The sequence below is a fragment of the Bombina bombina genome, chromosome 6 (assembly GCF_027579735.1).
Source record: "Bombina bombina isolate aBomBom1 chromosome 6, aBomBom1.pri, whole genome shotgun sequence".
Taxonomy (NCBI): domain Eukaryota; kingdom Metazoa; phylum Chordata; class Amphibia; order Anura; family Bombinatoridae; genus Bombina; species Bombina bombina.
The window spans coordinates 40482195-40502638 of record NC_069504.1 but is presented as its reverse complement, the minus strand read 5'-3'; the positions used below and the strand labels follow the sequence as shown (position 1 = coordinate 40502638).

General features: G+C 41.9%; 1 protein-coding gene across 1 annotated transcript in view; it reads right to left on the bottom strand.

Moving 5' to 3' along the window:
- CEP41 (centrosomal protein 41) overlaps window positions 1-20444 on the bottom strand; it is a 230407-nt gene that overhangs the window by 60048 nt on the left and 149915 nt on the right. Inside the window, exon 6 of the mRNA XM_053716382.1 lies at window positions 5871-6027. Within this exon, the coding sequence (XP_053572357.1) occupies window positions 5871-6027 (157 nt within the window). The remainder of the gene's footprint in view (window positions 1-5870; window positions 6028-20444) is intronic.

Sequence of the window (20444 nt, the reverse complement as noted above, 5' to 3'; positions counted from 1 at the left end):
GAAGTTCTGACGAGACGCCATCAGATCCATGTCTGGAATGCCTCATAATTGAGTCAACCGGGCAAAGACCTCCGGGTGGAGTTCCCACTCCCCCGGATGGAAAGTCTGACGACTCAGATAATCCGCTTCCCAGTTGTCTACTCCTGGGATGTGAATTGCAGATAGATGGCAGGAGTGATCCTCCGCCCATTTGATGATCTTGGATACCTCTCTCATCGCCAAGGAACTCCTTGTTCCTCCCTGATGGTTGATGTAAGCTACAGTCGTCATGTTGTATGACTGGAATCTTATGAATCCGGCCTTCGCTAGTTGAGGCCAAGCCCGGAGAGCATTGAATATCGCTCTCAGTTCCAGGATGTTTATCGGAAGAAGAGACTCTTCCCGAGACCATAGACCCTGAGCTTTCAGGGAATCCCAGACCGCGCCCCAGCCTAATAGACTGGCGTCGGTCGTGACAATGACCCACTCTGGTTTGCGGAAACTCATTCCCTGAGACAGGTGATCCTGAGTCAACCACCAACGGAGTGAGTCTCTGGTCACCTGGTCTACTTGAATCTGTGGAGACAAGTCTGCATAGTCCCCATTCCACTGATTGAGCATGCACAGTTGTAATGGTCTTAGATGAATTCGAGCAAAAGGAACTATGTCCATTGCTGCAACCATCAATCCTACTACTTCAATGCACTGAGCTATGGAAGGCTGCAGAATAGAGTGAAGAACTTGACAAGCGTTTAGAAGCTTTGACTTTCTGACTTCTGTCACAAAGATCTTCATTTCTAAAGAATCTATTATTGTTCCCAAAAAGGGAACTCTTGTTGACGGAGACAGGGAACTCTTTTCTACATTCACCTTCCACCCGTGAGATCTGAGAAAGGCTAGAACAATGTCTGTATGAGCCTTTGCCTTGGAAAGAGACGACGCTTGAATTAGAATGTCGTCTAGATAAGGTGCCACTGCAATGCCCCTCGGTCTTAGAACCGCCAGAAGGGACCCTAGCACCTTTGTGAAAATTCTGGGAGCAGTGGCTAAACCGAACGGAAGAGCCACGAACTGGTAATGTTTGTCCAGAAAGGCGAACCTCAGGAACTGATGATGATCTTTGTGGATAGGAATATGAAGGTACGCATCCTTTAAATCCACGGTAGTCATATATTGACCCTCCTGGATGGTAGGTAAAATTGTTCGAATGGTTTCCATTTTGAACGATGGAACTCTGAGAAATTTGTTTAGAATTTTTAAATCCAGAATTGGTCTGAAGGTTCCCTCTTTTTTGGGAACTACAAACCGGTTTGAGTAAAACCCCTGACCTTGTTCCACAGTTGGAACTGGGTGTATCACTCCCATCTTTAACAGGTCTTCTACACAATGTAAGAATGCCTGTCTTTTTATTTGGTCTGAAGATAAGCGAGACATGTGGAACCTTCCCCTTGGAGGAAGTTCCTTGAATTCTAGCAGATAACCCTGAGAGACTATTTCTAGTGCCCAGGGATCCGGAACATCTCTTGCCCAAGCCTGAGCAAAGAGAGAGAGTCTGCCCCCTACTAGATCCGGTCCCGGATCGGGGGCTACCCCTTCATGCTGTCTTGGTAGCAGCAGCAGGCTTCTTGGCCTGTTTACCCTTGTTCCAGCCTTGCATTGGTTTCCAAGCTGGTTTAGCCTGGGAAGTGTTACCCTCTTGTCTAGAGGCTGCCGAGTTAGAGGCCGGCCCGTTCCTGAAATTACGAAAGGAACGAAAATTGGACTTATTCTTAGCCTTGAAAGGCCTATCCTGTGGGAGGGCATGGCCCTTCCCCCCAGTGATGTCTGAAATAATTTCTTTCAATTCTGGCCCAAAAAGGGTCTTACCTTTGAAAGGGATATTAAGCAATTTTGTCTTGGAAGATACATCCGCCGACCAAGACTTCAGCCAGAGCGCTCTGCGCGCCACAATTGCAAACCCTGAATTTTTCGCCGCTAATCTCGCTAATTGCAAAGCGGCATCTAAAATAAAGGAATTAGCTAACTTAAGTGCGTGAATTCTGTCCATGACTTCCTCATATGGAGTCTCCATATTAAGCGACTTTTCTAGTTCATTGAACCAGAAACACGCCGCCGTAGTGACAGGAATAATGCATGAAATTGGTTGGAGGTAACCTTGCTGAACAAAAATCTTTTTAAGCAAACCCTCCAATTTTTTATCCATAGGATCTTTGAAAGCACAATTGTCCTCAATGGGAATAGTCGTGCGTTTGGCTAGCGTAGAAACTGCCCCCTCAACCTTAGAGACTGTTTGCCATGTGTCCTTCCTTGGGTCGACCATGGGGAACAATTTCTTAAATATATGAGGTGGGACAAAAGGTATGCCTGGTTTCTCCCACTCCGTATTCACTATGTCCGCCACCCTTTTAGGGATCGGAAAGGCATCAGGGTGCACCGGGACCTCTAAGAATTTGTCCATCTTGCACAATTTTTCTGGAATGACCAAAGAGTCACAATCATCCAGCGTAGTTAGCACCTCCTTAAGTAATGCGCGGAGATGCTCTAACTTAAATTTAAATGTCACACCATCAGGTTCTGCCTGTTGAGAAATTCTTCCTGAATCTGAAAGTTCTCCCTCCGACAAACCCTCCCTCACTGCCACTTCTGACTGGTGTGAGGGTATGACAGATAAATTATCGTCAGCGCCTTCTTGCTCCACTGTATTTAAAACTGAGCAATCACGCTTTCTTTGAAATGCTGGCATTTTGGATAAAATATTAGCTATGGAATTATCCATTACTGCCGTTAATTGTTGCATAGTAACAAGCATTGGCGCGTTAGATGTACTAGGGGTCGCCTGCGCGGGCATAACTGGTGTTGACACAGAAGGAGAGGATGAAGAACTATCCCCACTACCTTCACTTGAGGAATCATCTTGGGCAACCTTATTAAATGTGACAGTACTGTCCTTACTTTGTCTGGACGCCATGGCACAATTATCGCATACATTTGAAGGGGGGACCACCTTGGCCTCCATACATACAGAACATGTTCTATAAGAAGGTACAGACATGTTAGACAGGCTTAAACAGGCTAATAATGCAAAAAAAAAAAAACGTTTTTAAACAAAAACGTTACTGTCTCTTTAAATGTTAAACAGAGCACACTTTATTTCTGAATGTGTGAAAAACTATGAAGGAAATATCCAATCTTTACCAAACTTTCTTCACAGTGTCTTAATGCTTTTAAAGTATTGCACCCCAATTTTCAAGCTTTTAACCCCTTAAATGATTATACGATACCAAATTAAGCCTTCCAGGAACGTTTTCAATGATCACCAGACCCTCTCACATGCAGCTGCATGCACTGCATCCAAAAGAAACTGCGCAATTATGGCGCGAAAATGAGGCTCTGCCTACTATAGTGAAAGGCCCTTTCTGACTGGAAAGGTGTCTAAACGACTGCCTGGCGCCTAAAAAACGTTCCCCAACAAAAAAAGTTTTAGAAATCACTTCAAACTTCATAAAAAACTTAAATAAAGTAATCGATTTAGCCCACAAGAGTGTCAACCAGTGTATAGCCCATAATAAGCCTTCATTCTGTTAAGAGTCTAAGAAAATGGCTTACCGATCCCCAAGAGGGAAAATGACAGTCTTCTAGCATTACACAGTCTTGTTAGAAAATGGACTAGTCATACCTTAAGCAGAAAAGTCTGCAAACTGTTCCCCCCAACTGAAGTTCTCTGGGCTCAACAGTCCTGCGTGGGAACAGCAATTGATTTTAGTTACTGCTGCTAAAATCATACTCCTCTTTTAAACAGAACTCTTCATCCCTTTCTGTTTTAGAGTAAATAGTACAAACCGGCACTATTTTAAAATAACAAACTCTTGATAGCAGAATAAAAAACTACAACTAAACACCACATACTCTTCACCATCTCCGTGGAAGCAGAATAAAAAACTACAACTAAACACCACATACTCTTCACCATCTCCGTGGAGATGCTACTTGTTCAGAGCGGCAAAGAGAATGACTGGGGGGCAGAGCCTGAGGAGGGGCTATATGGGCAGCTTTTGCTGTGCTCTTTGCCATTTCCTGTTGGGGAAGAGAATATTCCCACAAGTAATGGATGACACCGTGGACCGGACACACCAATGTTGGAGAAAACAACTTTTTGAACAGCAGGCACCCAATTTCCAGACACTGCTGCCTGAAGGACTTTACTACCAAAAGCCACTTCAGAAGAAGCAAACACATCAAAGTGGTAGAAGTCTCAGTTTTTAAATAAGTGGAAACTGATGTAGTAGAACGGGCTGTATTGCATTTTGGGTGAGACAGAATCTTTTAGCCTTTTCCTGTGAGAAGCCTGGTGTGTTGAAGATCCTTGAAGAAGGTTATTAAAGGACTGAATCTTCTTTGATAATAGAGACAAAGCCTTGCAGATGTTGTAAATTTCACGTAGAAAACAATGATATGGGAGTGAGACAAATATCTTTTTCTAAGTTTACAGCTGGAGAAATTGTACAATATAGTCTCTGTGAAGAAAGGCTTTCCCCTTCAAATGGATCTTTGTGATTAGTGGAACTAGGACCTCTGTGAACAAACATGGAGCAGTGAAAAATCTGACTAATAGAGTTGCAAACTGAAAGTGATTAACTTATTCTATTCTACAGTTAAAGATCAAGTGAAAAAAGCAAGAACCAAGTGATGAACATTCAGAGGAATAACATTGATTACTGTAAGAATATACTTTATTGTGATTTTTTGTGTACTGGACAGTTGTGTTGGGATCTTAGATGGGATATTAATCTCCAGGAGCCATCCCTTTTACTCACCAGGAATAGGGTTAGAAAAAAAAAACTGCAAGTACCAAAATACAGGTAATTCTTAATAAAAAAAAAAATGAAAATAAAAGTTTGTTGACCAATAAGTATATAACTGATCTTTTCTGGAACAGTGGTCAGTAATCTGCTCACAAGAACAGTAGATTCAAATAGCACAAAAAGTGCTGCCTGAAGCAGCCAATGAAAAAAACATGTTGTTATCTTCACCCCATCAATAAAAGGTAAAGTTCAACAGGGACTTCCTTTGAACAGGTAATTAGGGGAGTGGTCTGCTTTGCCCATACCCCTTTGGGAGGAATTTCTCAATTGTAAGCGTTAAGCCAGAGACAGCCCAGATATAGACAACTGACTTAAGTCAGCTGTGTAAACTATTGCATATTCCCATAGGGTTTAACACCAAAAATAGCGTTTAAAGGGACAGTCAAGTCCAAAAAAACTTTCATGATTCAAATAGGACATGTAATTTTAAACAACTTTCCAATTTACTTTTATCACCAATTTTGCGTTCTCTTGGTATTCTTAGTTGAAAACTAAACCTGGGAGGTTAAAATGCTAATTTCTTAGACCTTGAAGGCCGCCTCTAATCTAAATGAATTTTGGCAGTTTTTTTTACCACTAGAGGGCATTAGTTCATGTGTTTCATATAGCTAACATTGAGTTCATGCACGTGAATTTACCAAGGAGTCAGCACTGATTGGCTAAAATGCAAGTCTGTCAAAAGAAGTGAAATAAGGGGGCAATCTGCAGAAGCTTAGATACAAGGTAATTATAGAGGTAAAACGTGTATTATTATAACTGTGTTGGTTATGCAAAACTGGGGAATAGGTAATTAAGGGATTATCTATTTTTTAAAACAACAAAAATTCTGGTGTTGACTATCCCTTTAAGAAATCCTGTGTCTTCATTATTATTTGATACTCTCAGCCATTCCAAGCCAGGATATCTGGCACCCAGGAAAATAACAAAACTAAAGAAACAAACATTGATTTGAGACAATAAATTATTTTTAAGACAATACAATCTAAGGCGGTTTAGGAAAAACAATGAATTACTGACAGCGCTACAAACCTTTGCAGAGTTGACCGTGCTGACTGGGCAGGCTCGCCAGTTCCTAAGTTGTCAAGGAATTGTATTGGACTTAAAGCAACACTGTCAGGGCTCCCCTTCCCATTGGTTCGTGCTGTTGGGATCTCTATATCTAATTCTGATATAACTGATTCTCCATCTGTACAAAGAAGGTCAGAGAAAGACAAAACAAAACTATATATATCTCAAACCCAAAACACATTCACTCTGAAATGACAAAACACAGAACATGGAGCAAATGTGTAACACACTCCCCTGGCATTAGTCAATAATACAGCCAGGTATATAGCACATTTATTATCAATCAAGTTAAAGATCACTTCCTTTTTCTACTTCTTACTACACCACTGACAAAGCAGATTTACTACTGAAATGTCAACGAGATAATGCAGAAATAGTAAGGTTCTTATGCCACTTTATAGATCATTAGTTAGGCCTCATCTTGAGTATTGTGTGCAGTTCAGGAGGCCATATCTTCAGAAGGATATTAACAAACTTGAATCTGTGCAAAGGAGGGCTACCAAAATGGTACATGGTCTAAAAAACATAATTTATGTAAGAACTTACCTGATAAATTCATTTATTTCATATTGGCAAGAGTCCATGAGCTAGTGACGTATGGGATATACAATCCTACCAGGAGGGGCAAAGTTTCCCAAACCTCAAAATGCCTATAAACACACCCCTCACCACACCCACAATTCAGTTTAACGAATAGCCAAGTAGTGGGGTGAAAAAGAAAGGAGTAAAAAGCATCAACAAAGGAATATGGAAATAATTGTGCTTTATACAAAAAAAATCATAACCACCATTTAAAGGGTGGGTCTCATGGACTCTTGCCAATATGAAAGAAATTAATTTATCAGGTAAGTTCTTACATAAATTATGTTTTCTTTCATGTAATTGGCAAGAGTCCATGAGCTAGTGACGTATGGGATAGAAATACCCAAGATGTGGAACTCCACACAAGAGTCACTAGAGAGGGAGGGATAAAATAATAACAACAGAAGAAGCAGACACCAGGTAACGGCAGTTTCGAAATCCAAATTTATTTCTGTGAGACAGTGCAAGAACAATGTTCCCCAAACATGTAGAGAGAACAAGGCCTCTTAGGCGTTTCGTGTGAGAAAACACACTTTGTCAGAGAGAAAATAATAACAGCCATTTTCCGTGAGAAAATTAAATACACAACCAAAAAAAAAAAAAAAAAAGTACGTTTTTCTCATATATGAAAGAAAAAAAAACTTAAAACATAAGCAGAGGAATCAAACTGAAACAGCTGCCTGAAGAACTTTTGTACCAAAAACTGCTTCCGAAGAAGCAAATACATCAAAACGGTAGAATTTAGTAAATGTATGCAAAGAAGACCAAGTTTCTGCTTTGCAAATCTGATCAACTGAAGCTTAATTCTTAAAAGCTCACAACGTGGAGACTGATCTAGTAGAATGAGCTGTAATTCTCTGAGGCGGGGCCTGACCCGACTCCAAATAAGCCTGATAAATCAAAAGCTTTAACCAAGATGCCAAGGAAATGGCAGAAGCCTTCTGACCTTTCCTAGAACCAGAAAAGACAACAAATAGACTAGAAGTCTTCCTGAAAACTTTAGTAGCTTCAACATAGTATTTCAAAGCTCTTACCACATCCAAAGAATGCAAGGATTTCTCCAACAAATTCTTAGGATTAGGACACAAAGAAGGGACAACAATTTCTCTATTAATGTTGTTAGAATTCCCAACCTTAGGTAAGAATTTAAATGAAGTCCTCAAAACTGCCTTATCCTGATGGAAAACCAGAAAAGGAGATTCATAAGAAAGAGCAGATAATTCAGAAACTCTTCTAGCAGAAGAGATGGCCAAAAGGAACAACACTTTCCAAGAAAGTAGTTTAATGTCCAAAGAATGCATAGGCTCAAAACCAAATTAAGATTCCAAGGAGGAGAGATTGATTTAATGACAGGCTTGATACGGACCAAAGCCTGTACAAAACAGTGAATATCAGGAAACGTATCAATCTTTCTGTGAAATAAAACAGAAAGAGCAGAAATATGTCCCTTTAACCCCTTAAGGACCAGCGACGTATCCTGTATGTCGCTGGCCTTTTTTTGGGACTTGATTGTTTTATAGTGCGGTCTTGCCACCAGCGTTGAGACTGCTCTATTCCACAAAGCTTGCTGGAGGGAGGGCATTAATAGCGTGTTCTTGCTAGACTTGTGCTATTATGTCCTGAAAAAGCCCTTAACGACCAGTGACATACAGGGTACATTGTGGTCATTAAGGGGTTAAGGAACTTGCAGAAAAACCTTTATCCAAACCATCCTGAAGAAACTGTAAAATTCTAGGAATTCTAAAAGAATGCCAGGAGAATTTATGAGAGTCTTCTAAACTCGATAATAAATCTTCCTAGAAACAGATTTACGAGCCTGTATTAATCACTGAGTCAGAGAAACCTCTATGACTAAGCACTAGGCGTTCAATTTCCATACCTTCAAATTTAATGATTTGAGATCCTGATGGAAAAATGGACCTTTGCGACAGAAGGTCTAGCCTTAATGGAAGTGGCCAAGGTTGGCAGCTGGACATCCGAACAAGATCCGCATACCAAAACCTGTGAGGCCATGCTGGAGCTACCAGCAACACAAACGATTGTTCCATGATGATTTTGGAAATCACATTTAGAAGAAGAACTAGAGGCGGGAAGATATAAGCAGGTTGGTAATACCAAGGAACTGCTAACGCATCCACTGCGTCCGCCTGAGGATCCCTGGACCTGGACAGGTACCTGGGAAGTTTCTTGTTTAGATGGGAAGCCATCAGATCTATTTCTGGAAGACCCCACATCTGAACAATCTGAGAAAACACATCTGGATGGAGCAACCACTCACCCCAGATGTAAAGTCTGACGGCTGAGATAATCCGCTTGCCAATTGTCTATACCTGGGATATGAACCACATAAATTAGACAGGAGCTGGATTCCGCCCAAGCAAGTATCCAAGATACTTCTTTCATGGCCTGGGGACTGCGAGTCCCACCCTAATGATTGACATATGCCACAGTTGTGATATTGTCTGTCTGAAAACAAATGAACGTTTCTCTCTTCAACAAAGGCCACACCTGAAGAGCCCTGAAGATATCACGGAGTTCTAAAACACTGATTGGTAACCTCGCCTCTTGAGGTTTCCAAACCCCTTGTGCTGTCAGAGATCCCCAGACAGCTCCCCAACCTGAAAGACTCGCATCTGTTGTGATCACAGTAAAGGTTGGACGAACAAAAGAGGCCCCTTGAACTATACAATGGTGATCTAACCAACAAGACAGAGAGAGTCAAACATTGGGATTTAAGGATATTAATTGTGATATCTTTGTATAATCCCTGCACCATTGGTTCAGCATACAAAGCTGGAGAGGTCTCATATGAAAACGAGCAAAGGGGATTGCGTCCAATACTGCAGTCATGAGACCTAAAACTTCCATGCACATAGCCACTGAAGGGAATGACTGAGACTGAAGGTTCAGACAAGCTGAAACCAATTTTAATCGTCTCTTGTCTGTTAGAGACAGAGTCATGGACACTGAATCTATCTGGAAACCTAAAAAGGTGAACCTTGTCTGAGGAATCAAAGAACTTTTTGGTAAATTGATCCTCCAACCATGTCTTTGAAGAAACAACACTAGTTGATTTGTGTGAGATTCTGCAGAATATAAAGACTGAGCTAGTACCAAGATATCGTCCAAATAAGGAAATACCGCAATACCCCGTTCTCTGATTACAGAGAGTAGGGCACCGAGAACCTTCGAAAAGATATGTGGAGCTGTCGCTAGGCCAAACGGAAGAGCGACAAATTGGTAATGCTGGTCTAGAAAAGAGAATCTCAGAAACTGATAATGGTCTGGATGAATCGGAATATGAAGATAAGCATCCTCTAAGTCTATTGTGGACATATAATGCCCTTGCTGAACAAAAGGCAGAATAGTCCTTATAGTCACCATTTTGAAAGTTGGCACTCTTACATAACGATTCAAAAATTTTAGATCCAGAACTGGCCTGAAAGAATTTTCTTTCTTCGGGACAATGAATAGATTTTAATAAAACCCCAGACCCTGTTCCTGAAACGGAACTGGTATGATTACCCCTGAAAGCTCCAGATCTGAAACACACTTCAGAAAAGCTTGAGCCTTTACTGAATTTACTGGGATGCGTGAGAGAAAAAATCTTCTCACAGGCGGTCTTATTCTGAATCCTATTCGGTACCCTTGAGAGACAATACTCTGAATCCAATGATTTTGGACAGAATCTGCCCAAATGTTTTGGAAGAATCTTAAAGGGACACTTTCCCCAAATTTTTTCTTTCATGATTCAGATAGAGCATGCAATTTTAAGCAACTTTCTAATTTACTCCTATTATCACATTTTCTTAATTCTCCTTGTATCTTTATTTGAAAAGCAAGAATTTAAGTTTAGATGCCGGCCCATTTTTGGTGAACAACCTGGGTTGTCCTTGCTGATTGGACAGCACGATTAACCAAGTGCTGTCCATAGTTCTGAACCACATATTGGCTGGCTCCTTAGCTTAGATGCCTTCTATTTCAATTAAAGAAAGCAAGAGAACGAAGAAAAATTGATAATAGGAGTAAATTAGAATGTTGCTTAAAATTGCATGCTCTATATGAATCACAAAAGAAAAAAATTGGGTTCAGTGTCCCTTTAATCTACCCCCTACCAGCTGAGCTGGAATGAGGGCCGCACCATCATGCAGACTTGGGGGCTGGCTTTGGTTTCTTAAATGGTTTGTATTTACTCCAACTTAAAGAAGGTTTCCAAATGGAACCAGATTCTTTGGGGGAAGGCTTAGGTTTCTGTTCCTTATTTTGTCGAAAGGAACGAAAGTGGGTAGAAGCTTTAGAATTACCCTTAGGTCTTTTATCCTGAGGAAAAAAAACTCCCTTCCCCCCAGTGACAGTTGAAATAATCAAATCCAACTGAGAACCAAATAACTTATTACCTTGGAAAGAAAGAGATAGTAATCTAGACTTAGGTACCATGTCAGCATTCCAATAGTTAAGCCATAGGAATAGTAGTACGTTTAGCAAGAGTAGCAATAGCCCCATCAACTTTGGGGATCTTTTCCCAAAACGCCAATCTAACTGCCGGCAAAGGATACGCTTTTTTAAACCTTGAAGAAGGAATAAAAGAAGTACCAGGCCTATTTCATTCCTTAGAAATCATATTAGAAATAGCATCAGGAACTGGAAAAACCTCTGGGGTAACCACAGGAGGTTTATAAACGGAATTTAAACTTGTAATAGTTTTAATATCAAGAGGACTAGTTTCCTCAATATCCAATGTAATCAACACTTCTTTTAACAAGGAACGAATATACTCCATTTTAAATAAATAAATAAGTAGATTTGTCAGTGTCAATATCTGAGGAAGGATCTTCTGAATCAGATAGATCCTCGTCAGATGAGGATAATTCAGTATCTTGTCGGTCATTAGAAATTTCATCAACTTTATGAGAAGTTTTAAAAGACCTCTTATGTTTATTAGAAGGCGGGATGGCAGACAAAGCCTTCTGAATCGCATCAGCAATAAAATCTTTTATATTCACAGGTATATCTTGTACATTAGATGTTGACGGAACAACAGGCATAGTACTATTACTGATAGACACATTCTCTGCATGTAAAAGCTTATCATGACAACAATTACATACCACAGCTGGAGATATAATCTCCACAAATTTACAACAAATGCACTTAGCTTTGGTAGAACTGTTATCAGGCAGCAGGGTTCCAACAGTGGTTTTTGAGACAGGATCAGATTGAGACATCTTGCAAATGTAAGAGAAAAAAACAACATAAAAAGCAAAATGATAAATTTCCTTATATGGCAGTTTTAGGAATGGGAAAAAAATACAAACAGCATAGTCCTCTAACATAGAAAAAATGGGGTTTTAAATAATGAAATGATTTGGCGCAAAGTATGGCGCATAACGTAACTGATTTTTTTTGTTGGCGCTAACAACATCCGGAAATTACACACTCGCATCAGACGACTCAAACTTATGCAAGGAACTCGGCGTCAACTAAGACGCCGGAAATGACTAATTTGAATCATCTGACGTAACTTTGCGCCAAAAAATTCCTGCGCCAAGAATGGCGCAATAAACTTCAGCATTTTGCGCCCTCGCGAGCCAAATTTGTCCGCGAAATTTAAAGAGAAAACCGTCAATAGAAAAAAAGACTATACCCCAAGTAAGAAAAACATAATTTATGCTTACCTGATAAATTTATTTCTCTTGTGGTGTATCCAGTCCACGGATCATCCATTACTTGTGGGATATTCTCCTTCCCAACAGGAAGCTGCAAGAGGAACACCCACAGCAGAGCTGTCTATATAGCTCCTCCCCTAACTGCCACTACCAGTCATTCGACCGAAGACAAGCAAGAGGAAGGAGAAACTATAGGGTGCAGTGGGTGACTGTAGTTTAAAAATAAAAAACACCTGCCTTAAAATGACAGGGCGGGCCGTGGACTGGATACACCACAAGAGAAATAAATTTATCAGGTAAGCATAAATTATGTTTTCTCTTGTAAGGTGTATCCAGTCCACGGATCATCTATTACTTGTGGGATACCAATACCAAAGCTATAGGACATGGATGAAGGGAGGGACAAGGCAGGCGCTTAAACGGAAGGCACCACTGCCTGCAAGACCTTTCTCCCAAAAATAGCCTCCGAAGAAGCAAAAGTATCAAATTTATAGAACTTTGAAAAAGTATGAAGCAAAGACCAAGTCGCCGCCTTACAAATCTGTTCAACAGAAGCCTCATTTTTAAAAGCCCATGAGGAAGCTACCGCTCTAGTAGAATGAGCTGTAATCCTTTCAGGAGGCTGCTATCCAGCAGTCTCATAAGCTAAGCGTATTATACTCCTTAGCCAAAAAGAAAGCGAGGTTGCCGAAGCCTTTTGGCCTCTCCTCTGTCCAGAGTAGACAACAAACAATGCAGATGTTTGACGAAAATCTTTGGTAGCTTGTAAATAAAACTTTAAAGCACGAACCACGTCAAGATTGTGTAAAAGACGTTCCTTCTTTGAAGAAGGATTAGGGCACAGTGACGGTACAACAATCTCCTGATTGATATTTTATAGATACCACCTTAGGTAAAAAAAACAGGTTTGTTACCCTTGAAGGACCTTAAGAACTAAATTTAAACTCCAAGGCGGAGCAACAGGTTTAAACAGAGGCTTGATTCTGACTAAAGCCTGACAAAACGCCTGCATGTCTGGAACCTCAGCCAGACGTTTGTGCAAAAAACTAGACAGAGCAGAAATCTGTCCTTTTAAAGGAACTAGCTGACAAACCCTTCTCCAATCCTTCTTGGAGAAAAGATAATATCCTAGGAATCCTGACCTTACTCCATGAGTAACCATTGGATTCACACCAATGAAGATATTTACACCATATCTTATGATAGATTTTCCTGGTGACAGGCTTTCGCGCCTGTATTAAGGTATCAATGACCGACTCGGAGAAACCACGCTTTGATAAAATCAAGCGTTCAATCTCCAAGCAGTCAGCCGCAGAGAAATTAGATTTGGATGGTTGAAAGGACCCTGAAGTAGAAGGTCCTGCCTCAGAGGCAGAGTCCATGGTGGAAAGGATGACCTGTCCACCAGATCTGCATACCAAGTCATGCGTGGCCACGCAGGTGCTATCAAAATTACCGATGCTCTCTCCTGTTTGATCTTGGCAATCAGACCAGGGAGCAGAGGAAACGGTGGAAACACATAAGCCAGGTTGAAGGACCTGGATCCGTAACAAGGAAGCTTGGCGTTCTGGCGAGACGCCATGAGATCCAGTTCTGGTTTGCCCCAACGTTGAATCAACTGTGCAAACACCTCCGGATGGAGCTCCCACTCCCCCGGATGAAAAGTCTGACGACTTAGAAAATCTGCCTCCCAGTTCTCTACTCCTGGGATATGGATAGCTGATAGATGGCAAGAGTGAATCTCTGCCCATTGAATTATCTTTGAAACCTCCAACATTGCTAGGGAACTCCTTGTTCCCCCTTGATGGTTGATGTAAGCTACAGTCGTGATGTTGTCCGACTGAAATCTGATGAACCTCACTGCCGCTAGCTGAGGCCAAGCCTGAAGAGCATTGAATATCACTCTTAGTTCCAGAATGTTTATTGGAAGGAGTGCCTCCTCCTGAGTCCACGACCCCTGAGCCTTCAGAGAGTTCCAGACTGCACCCCAGCCCAGAAGGCTGGCATCTGTTGTTACTATTGTCCAATCTGGCCTGCGGAAGGTCATACCTTTGGACAGATGGACCCGAGATAGCCACCAGAGAAGAGAATCCCTGGTCTCTTGATCCAGATTTAGTAGAGGGGACAAATCTGCGTAATCCCCATTCCACTGACTGAGCATGCAGAGTTGCAGCGGTCTGAGATGTAGGCGGGCAAACGGAACTATGTCCATTGCCGCTACCATTAAGCCGATTACTTCCATACACTGAGCCACCGAAGGGCGAGAAGTATAATAAAGAACACGGCAGGAATTTAGAAGTTTTGACATCCTGTCCTCTGTCAGGTAAATCCTCATTTCTACAGAATCTATCAGAGTTCCCAGGAAGAAAACTCTTGTGAGAGGGGATAGAGAACTCTTCTTTTCGTTCACTTTCCACCCATGAGACCTCAGGAATGCCAGAACAATGTCCGTATGGGACTTGGCAATTTGGAAATTCAACGCCTGTATCAGAATGTCGTCTAAGTAAGGGGCTACTGCTATGCCCGCGGCCTTAGGACCGCCAGAAGTGACCCCAGAACCTTCGTAAAGATTCTTGGTGCCGTAGCTAACCCAAAGGGAAGAGCCACAAACTGGTAATGCCTGTCTAGGAAGGCGAATCTGAGAAACCGATGATGATCTTTATGTATCGGAATGTGAAGATAAGCATCCTTTAAGTCCATGGTAGTCATGTATTGACCCTCCTGGATCATAGGTAGGATGGTTCGAATAGTCTCCATCTTGAAAGATGGGACCCTGAGAAATTTGTTTAGGATCTTGAGATCTAAGATTGGTCTGAAGGTTCCCTTTTTCTTGGGAACCACAAAGAGATTTGAATAGAAGCCTTGCCCCTGTTCCTCCTTTGGAACTGAGTGGATCACTCCCATAACTAGGAGGTCTTGAACACAATGTAAGAATGCCTCTCTCTTTATCTGGTCTGCAGATAATTGTGAGAGGTGAAATCTTCCTTTTGGGGAAGAAGCCTTGAAGTCCAGAAGATATCCCTGGGACACAATTTCCAACGCCCAGGGATCCTGGACATCTCTTGCCCAAGCCTAGGCGAAGAGAGAAAGTCTGCTCCCTACTAGATCCGTTACCGGATCGGGGGCTGATCTTTCATGCTGTCTTAGAGGCAGCAGCAGGCTTCTTGGCCTGCTTACCTTTGTTCCAGGCCTGGTTAGGTCTCCAGACCGGCTTGGACTGGGCAAAATTTCCCTCTTGTTTTGTATTAGAGGGAGTTGATGCCGCGCTCGTCTTAAAGTTTCGAAAGGCACGAAAATTAGTTTGTTTGGTCCTTAATTTATTAGACCTATCTTGAGGAAGGGCATGACCTTTTCCTCCAGTAATATCAGAAATGATCTCCTTCAGTCCAGGCCCGAATAGGGTCTGCCCCTTGAAGGGAATGTTGAGAAGCTTAGACTTTGAAGTAACGTCAGCTGACCAGGATTTAAGCCATAGCACCCTACGCGCCTGTATAGCAAAACCTGAGTTCTTAGCCATTAGTTTGGTTAAATGAACAACGGCGTCAGAAACAAATGAATTGGCTAGCTTAAGCGCTTTAAGCTTGTCAAGTATATCATCCAATGGAGTTTCTACCTGTAAGGCCTCTTCCAGAGACTCAAACCAGAAGGCCGCAGCAGCAGTGACCGGGGCAACGCATGCAAGAGGCTGGAGAATAAAACCTTGTTGAATAAACATTTTCTTAAGGTAATCCTCTAACTTTTATCCATTGGCTCTAGGAAAGCACAACTGTCCTCGACGGGAATAGTTGTACGCTTAGCTAGGGTAGAAACTGCTCCCTCCACCTTAGGGACCGTTTGCCATAAGTCCCGTGTAGGGACATCTATTGGAAACATTTTCTTAAAAATAAGAGGGGGAGAGAACGGTACACCTGGTCTATCCCATTCCTTAGTAATAATTTCTGAAAACCTTTTAGGTATTGGAAAAACATCAGGGTAAACAGGCACTGCATAGTATTTATCCAAGCTACACAATTTCTCTGGCACTATAATGGTGTCACAGTCATCCAGAGTAGCTAAAACCTCACTGAGCAACACGCGGAGGTGTTCAAGCTTAAATTTAAATGTAGACATATCAGAATCAGGTTGAAGCATCTTCCCTGAGTGAGAAAAATCACCCACAGAAAGAAGCTCTCCTGCCTCAGCTTCTGCATATTGTGAGGGGATATCAGACATAGCTACTAAAGCGTCAGAGAGCTCTGTATTTTTTCTAGTCCCAGAGCTGTCTCGCTTTCCTTGTAACCCTGGTAGTTTGGACAATACCGCTGTAAGGGTATGATCCATAACTGCCGCCATGTCTTGTAAAGTAAACGCCATGGGCGCGCTAAATGTACTTGGCGCCACTTGAGCGGGAGTCCCTTGAGCGGGAGTCAAAGGTTCTGACACGTTGGGAGAGTTAGTCGGCATAACTTCCCCCTTGTCAATTTCCTCTGGTGATAAATCTTTTAAAGACAGAATATGATCTTTATAACTTAAAGTAAAATCAGTACATTTGGCACACATTCTAAGAGGGGGTTCCACAATGGCTTCTAAACATAATGAACAAGGAGTTTCCTCTATGTCAGACATGTTTAAACAGACTAGCAATGAGACCAGCAAGCTTGAAAAACACTTTAATAAATGTAAACAAGCAAAAAATAAAAACGGTACTGTGCCTTTAAGAGAAACAATTTTTGTCAGAAATTGAAAAACAGTGATAAAAAGCAGTAAATCTTACGAAATGTTTACAGTGTGTATAATAGACTAACAGAGCATTGGCACCCACTTGCAAATGGATGATTAACCCCTTAGTTTCAAATCCGGATCAAAAAACGATATAAACGTTTTTTAACAGTCACAACAAACTGCCATAGCTCTGCTGTGGCCCTACCTGCACATACAATGACTTTTTGAAGGCACAAAAACCCTTTGTAGAGGTCCTAAGTGTTCAGGGGACTCCTTCAGGGAAGCTGGAAGTCTCAAGCTGCAAAAACTACTGCACGATTTAGGCCTGAAATTAGGCCCCTCCCAACCTGTACTCACAGTGAGAGGGCCATAAAAAACTATCCCTAGGCAAAATCTAGCCAGCCATGTTGAAAAAACTGGGCCCCAATAAAGTTTTATCACCAATATGTATAAAAAACGTTTAAACACTTCCAGCAAACGTTTTATGTTTCAGTAATGTGAGAAAGTAATAAGAATATTACCTTTTACAGCAAGCATGATACTAGTCGTTATTAAATCACTATAATCAGGCTTACCTTAAATAAATCCGGTATTAACAGCATTTTCTAGCATATTCATTTCTCTAGAAAAATTTAAACTGCACATACCTCATAGCAGGAGACCCTGCACGCCATTCCCCCAGCTGGAGTTACCTCATCTTTACAGTTATGTGTGAGAACAGCAATGGATCTTAGTTACAACCTGCTAAGATCATCAAAAACCACAGGCAGACTCTTCTTCAACTTTCTGCCTGAGGCTAAAACAGTACAACTCCGGTACCATCTGAAAATAATAAACTTTTGATTGAAGATAAACTAAATAAAAACAGAATTTATGTTTACCTGATAAATTTCTTTCTCCAACGGTGTGTCCGGTCCACGGCTTCATCCTTACTTGTGGGATATTCTCTTCCCCTACAGGAAATGGCAAAGAGAGCGCCCAGCAAGAGCTGTCCATATAGCTCCCCCTCTGGCTCCGCCCCCCAGTCATTCGACCGACGGTTAGGAGAAAAAGGAGAAACCATAGGGTGCCGTGGTGACTGTAGTATATAAAGAAAGACATTTTTCAAACCTGATTAAAAACCAGGGCCGTTGGAGAAAGAAATTTATCAGGTAAACATAAATTCTGTTTTCTCCAACATTGGTTCATCCTTACTTGTGGGAACCAATACCAAAGCTTTAGGACACGGATGAAGGGAGGGAGCAAACCAGGTTACCTAAACGGAAGGCACCACGGCTTGCAAAACCTTTCTCCCAAAAATAGCCTCCGAAGAAGCATAAATATCGAATTTGTAAAATTTGGCAAAAGTATGCAGAGAAGACCAAGTCGCTGCCTTACAGATCTGATCAACAGAAGCCTCGTTCTTGGAAGCCCATGTGGAAGCCACAGCTCTAGTAGAATGAGCTGTAATTCGTTCAGGAGGCTGATGCTTTTCAGCCAAAAAGAAAGAGGTAGCAGTAGCTTTCTGCCCTCTCCTCTTACCAGAATACACAACAAACAAGGATGACGTCTGTCTGAAATCCTTTGTTGCTTCTAAATAGAACTTTAAAGCACGGACCACATCTAGATTGTGTAACAAGCGTTCCTTCTTTGAAACTGGATTCGGACACAGAGAAGGAACAACAATTTCCTGGTTAATATTCCTGTTGGAACCACCCTTGGAAGAAAACCAGGCTTGGTACGTAAAACTACCTTATCTGTATGGAATACCAGATAGGGAGAAGTACACTGCAAAGCAGATAATTCAGAAACTCTTCTAGCAGAAGAAACAGCAACCAAAAACAGAACTTTCCAAGATAGTAACTTAATATCTATGGAATGCATGGGTTCAAACGGAACCCCCTGAAGAACTGAAAGAACTAAATTTAGACTCCAAGGAGGAGTCATGGGTCTGTAAACAGGCTTGATTCTAACTAACGCCTGTACAAACTCGCTGACAACCCTTTATCCAAACCCTTTTGGAGAAAGGAAGTATCCTAGGAATTTTAATTTTACTCCAAGAGAATCCCTTGGATTCTCACCAACAGATATATTTTTTCCATATCTTATGGTAAATCTTCCTAGTCACAGGTTTTCTGGCTTGGACCAGAGTATCTATAACTGAATCTGAAAACCCACGCTTAGATAAAATCAAGCGTTCAATTTCCAAACAGTCAGTTGCAGAGAGACTAGATTTGGATGTTCAAATGGACCTTGTACTAGAAGATCCTGTCTCAAAGGTAGCTTCCATGGTGGAGCCGATGACATATTCACCAGGTCTGCATACCAAGTCCTGCGTGGCCACACAGGGGCTATTAGAATCACCAAGGCCTGCTCCTGTTTGATCCTGGCTACAAGCCTGGGAAGGAGAGGGAACGGTGGAAATACCTAAGCTAGGTTGAACGACCTCCTGGATTGTTGGTAACATTGTCCGAATGGTTTCCATTTTGAATGATGGAACTCTGAGGAATTTGTTTAGAATTTCTAGATCCAGAATTGGCCTGAAAATTCCCTCTTTTTTGGGAACTACAAACAGGTTTGAGTAAAAACCCAGACCTTGTTCCGCTGTCGGAACTGGGTTTATCACTCCCATTTTTAATAGGTCTCCTACGCAATGTAAGAATGCCTGTCTCTTTATCTGGTCTGAAGATAAGCGAGACATGTGGAACCTTCCCCTTGGAGGAAGTTCCTTGAACTCTAGAAGATACCCTTGAGAGACTATTTCTAGTGCCCAGGGATCCTGAACATCTCTTGCCCAAGCCTGAGCGAAGAGAGAAAGTCTGCCCCCTACTAGATCCGGTCCCGGATCGGGGGCTACCCCTTCATGCTGTCTTGGTAGCAGCAGCAGGCTTCTTGGCCTGTTTACCCTTGTTCCAGCCTTGCAATGGTTTCCATGCTGGCTTAGGCTGGGAAGAGTTGCCTTCTTGTCTGGAGGCCGCAGAGTAAGGATTCGGTCCGTTCCTGAAATTGCGAAAGGAACGAAAATTAGATTTGTTCTTAGCCTTGAAAGGCCTATCCTGTGGGAGGGCATGTCCCTTTCCACCAGTAATGTCTGAAATAATCTCTTTCAATTCCGGCCCGAAAAGGGTCTTACCCTTGAAAGGAATATTAAGCAATTTATTCTTGGACGACACATCCGCCGACCAGGATTTTAGCCAATGCGCTCTGCGCGCCACTATTGCAAACCCTGAATTTTTCGCCGCTAACTTAGCCAATTGGAAAGCGGCATCCAAAATAAAGGAATTAGCCAACTTTTGTGCGTGAATTCTGTCCATGACTTCATCATATGGAGTCTCTTTTTGGAGCGAATTTTCTAGTTCCTTGAACCAAAAATAAGTTGCCGAGGTGACAGGAATAATGCACGAGATTGGTTGAAGCAGGGAACCTTGCTGAACAAATATCTTTTTTAGCAATCCTTCCAATTTTTTATCCATAGGATCTTTAAAAGCGCAACTGTCCTCAATAGGAATAGTTGTGCGCTTAGCTAACGTTGACACTGCCCCCTCAACCTTAGGAACCGTTTGCCATGCGTCCCTTCTGGGGTCAACAATGGGGAACATTTTCTTGA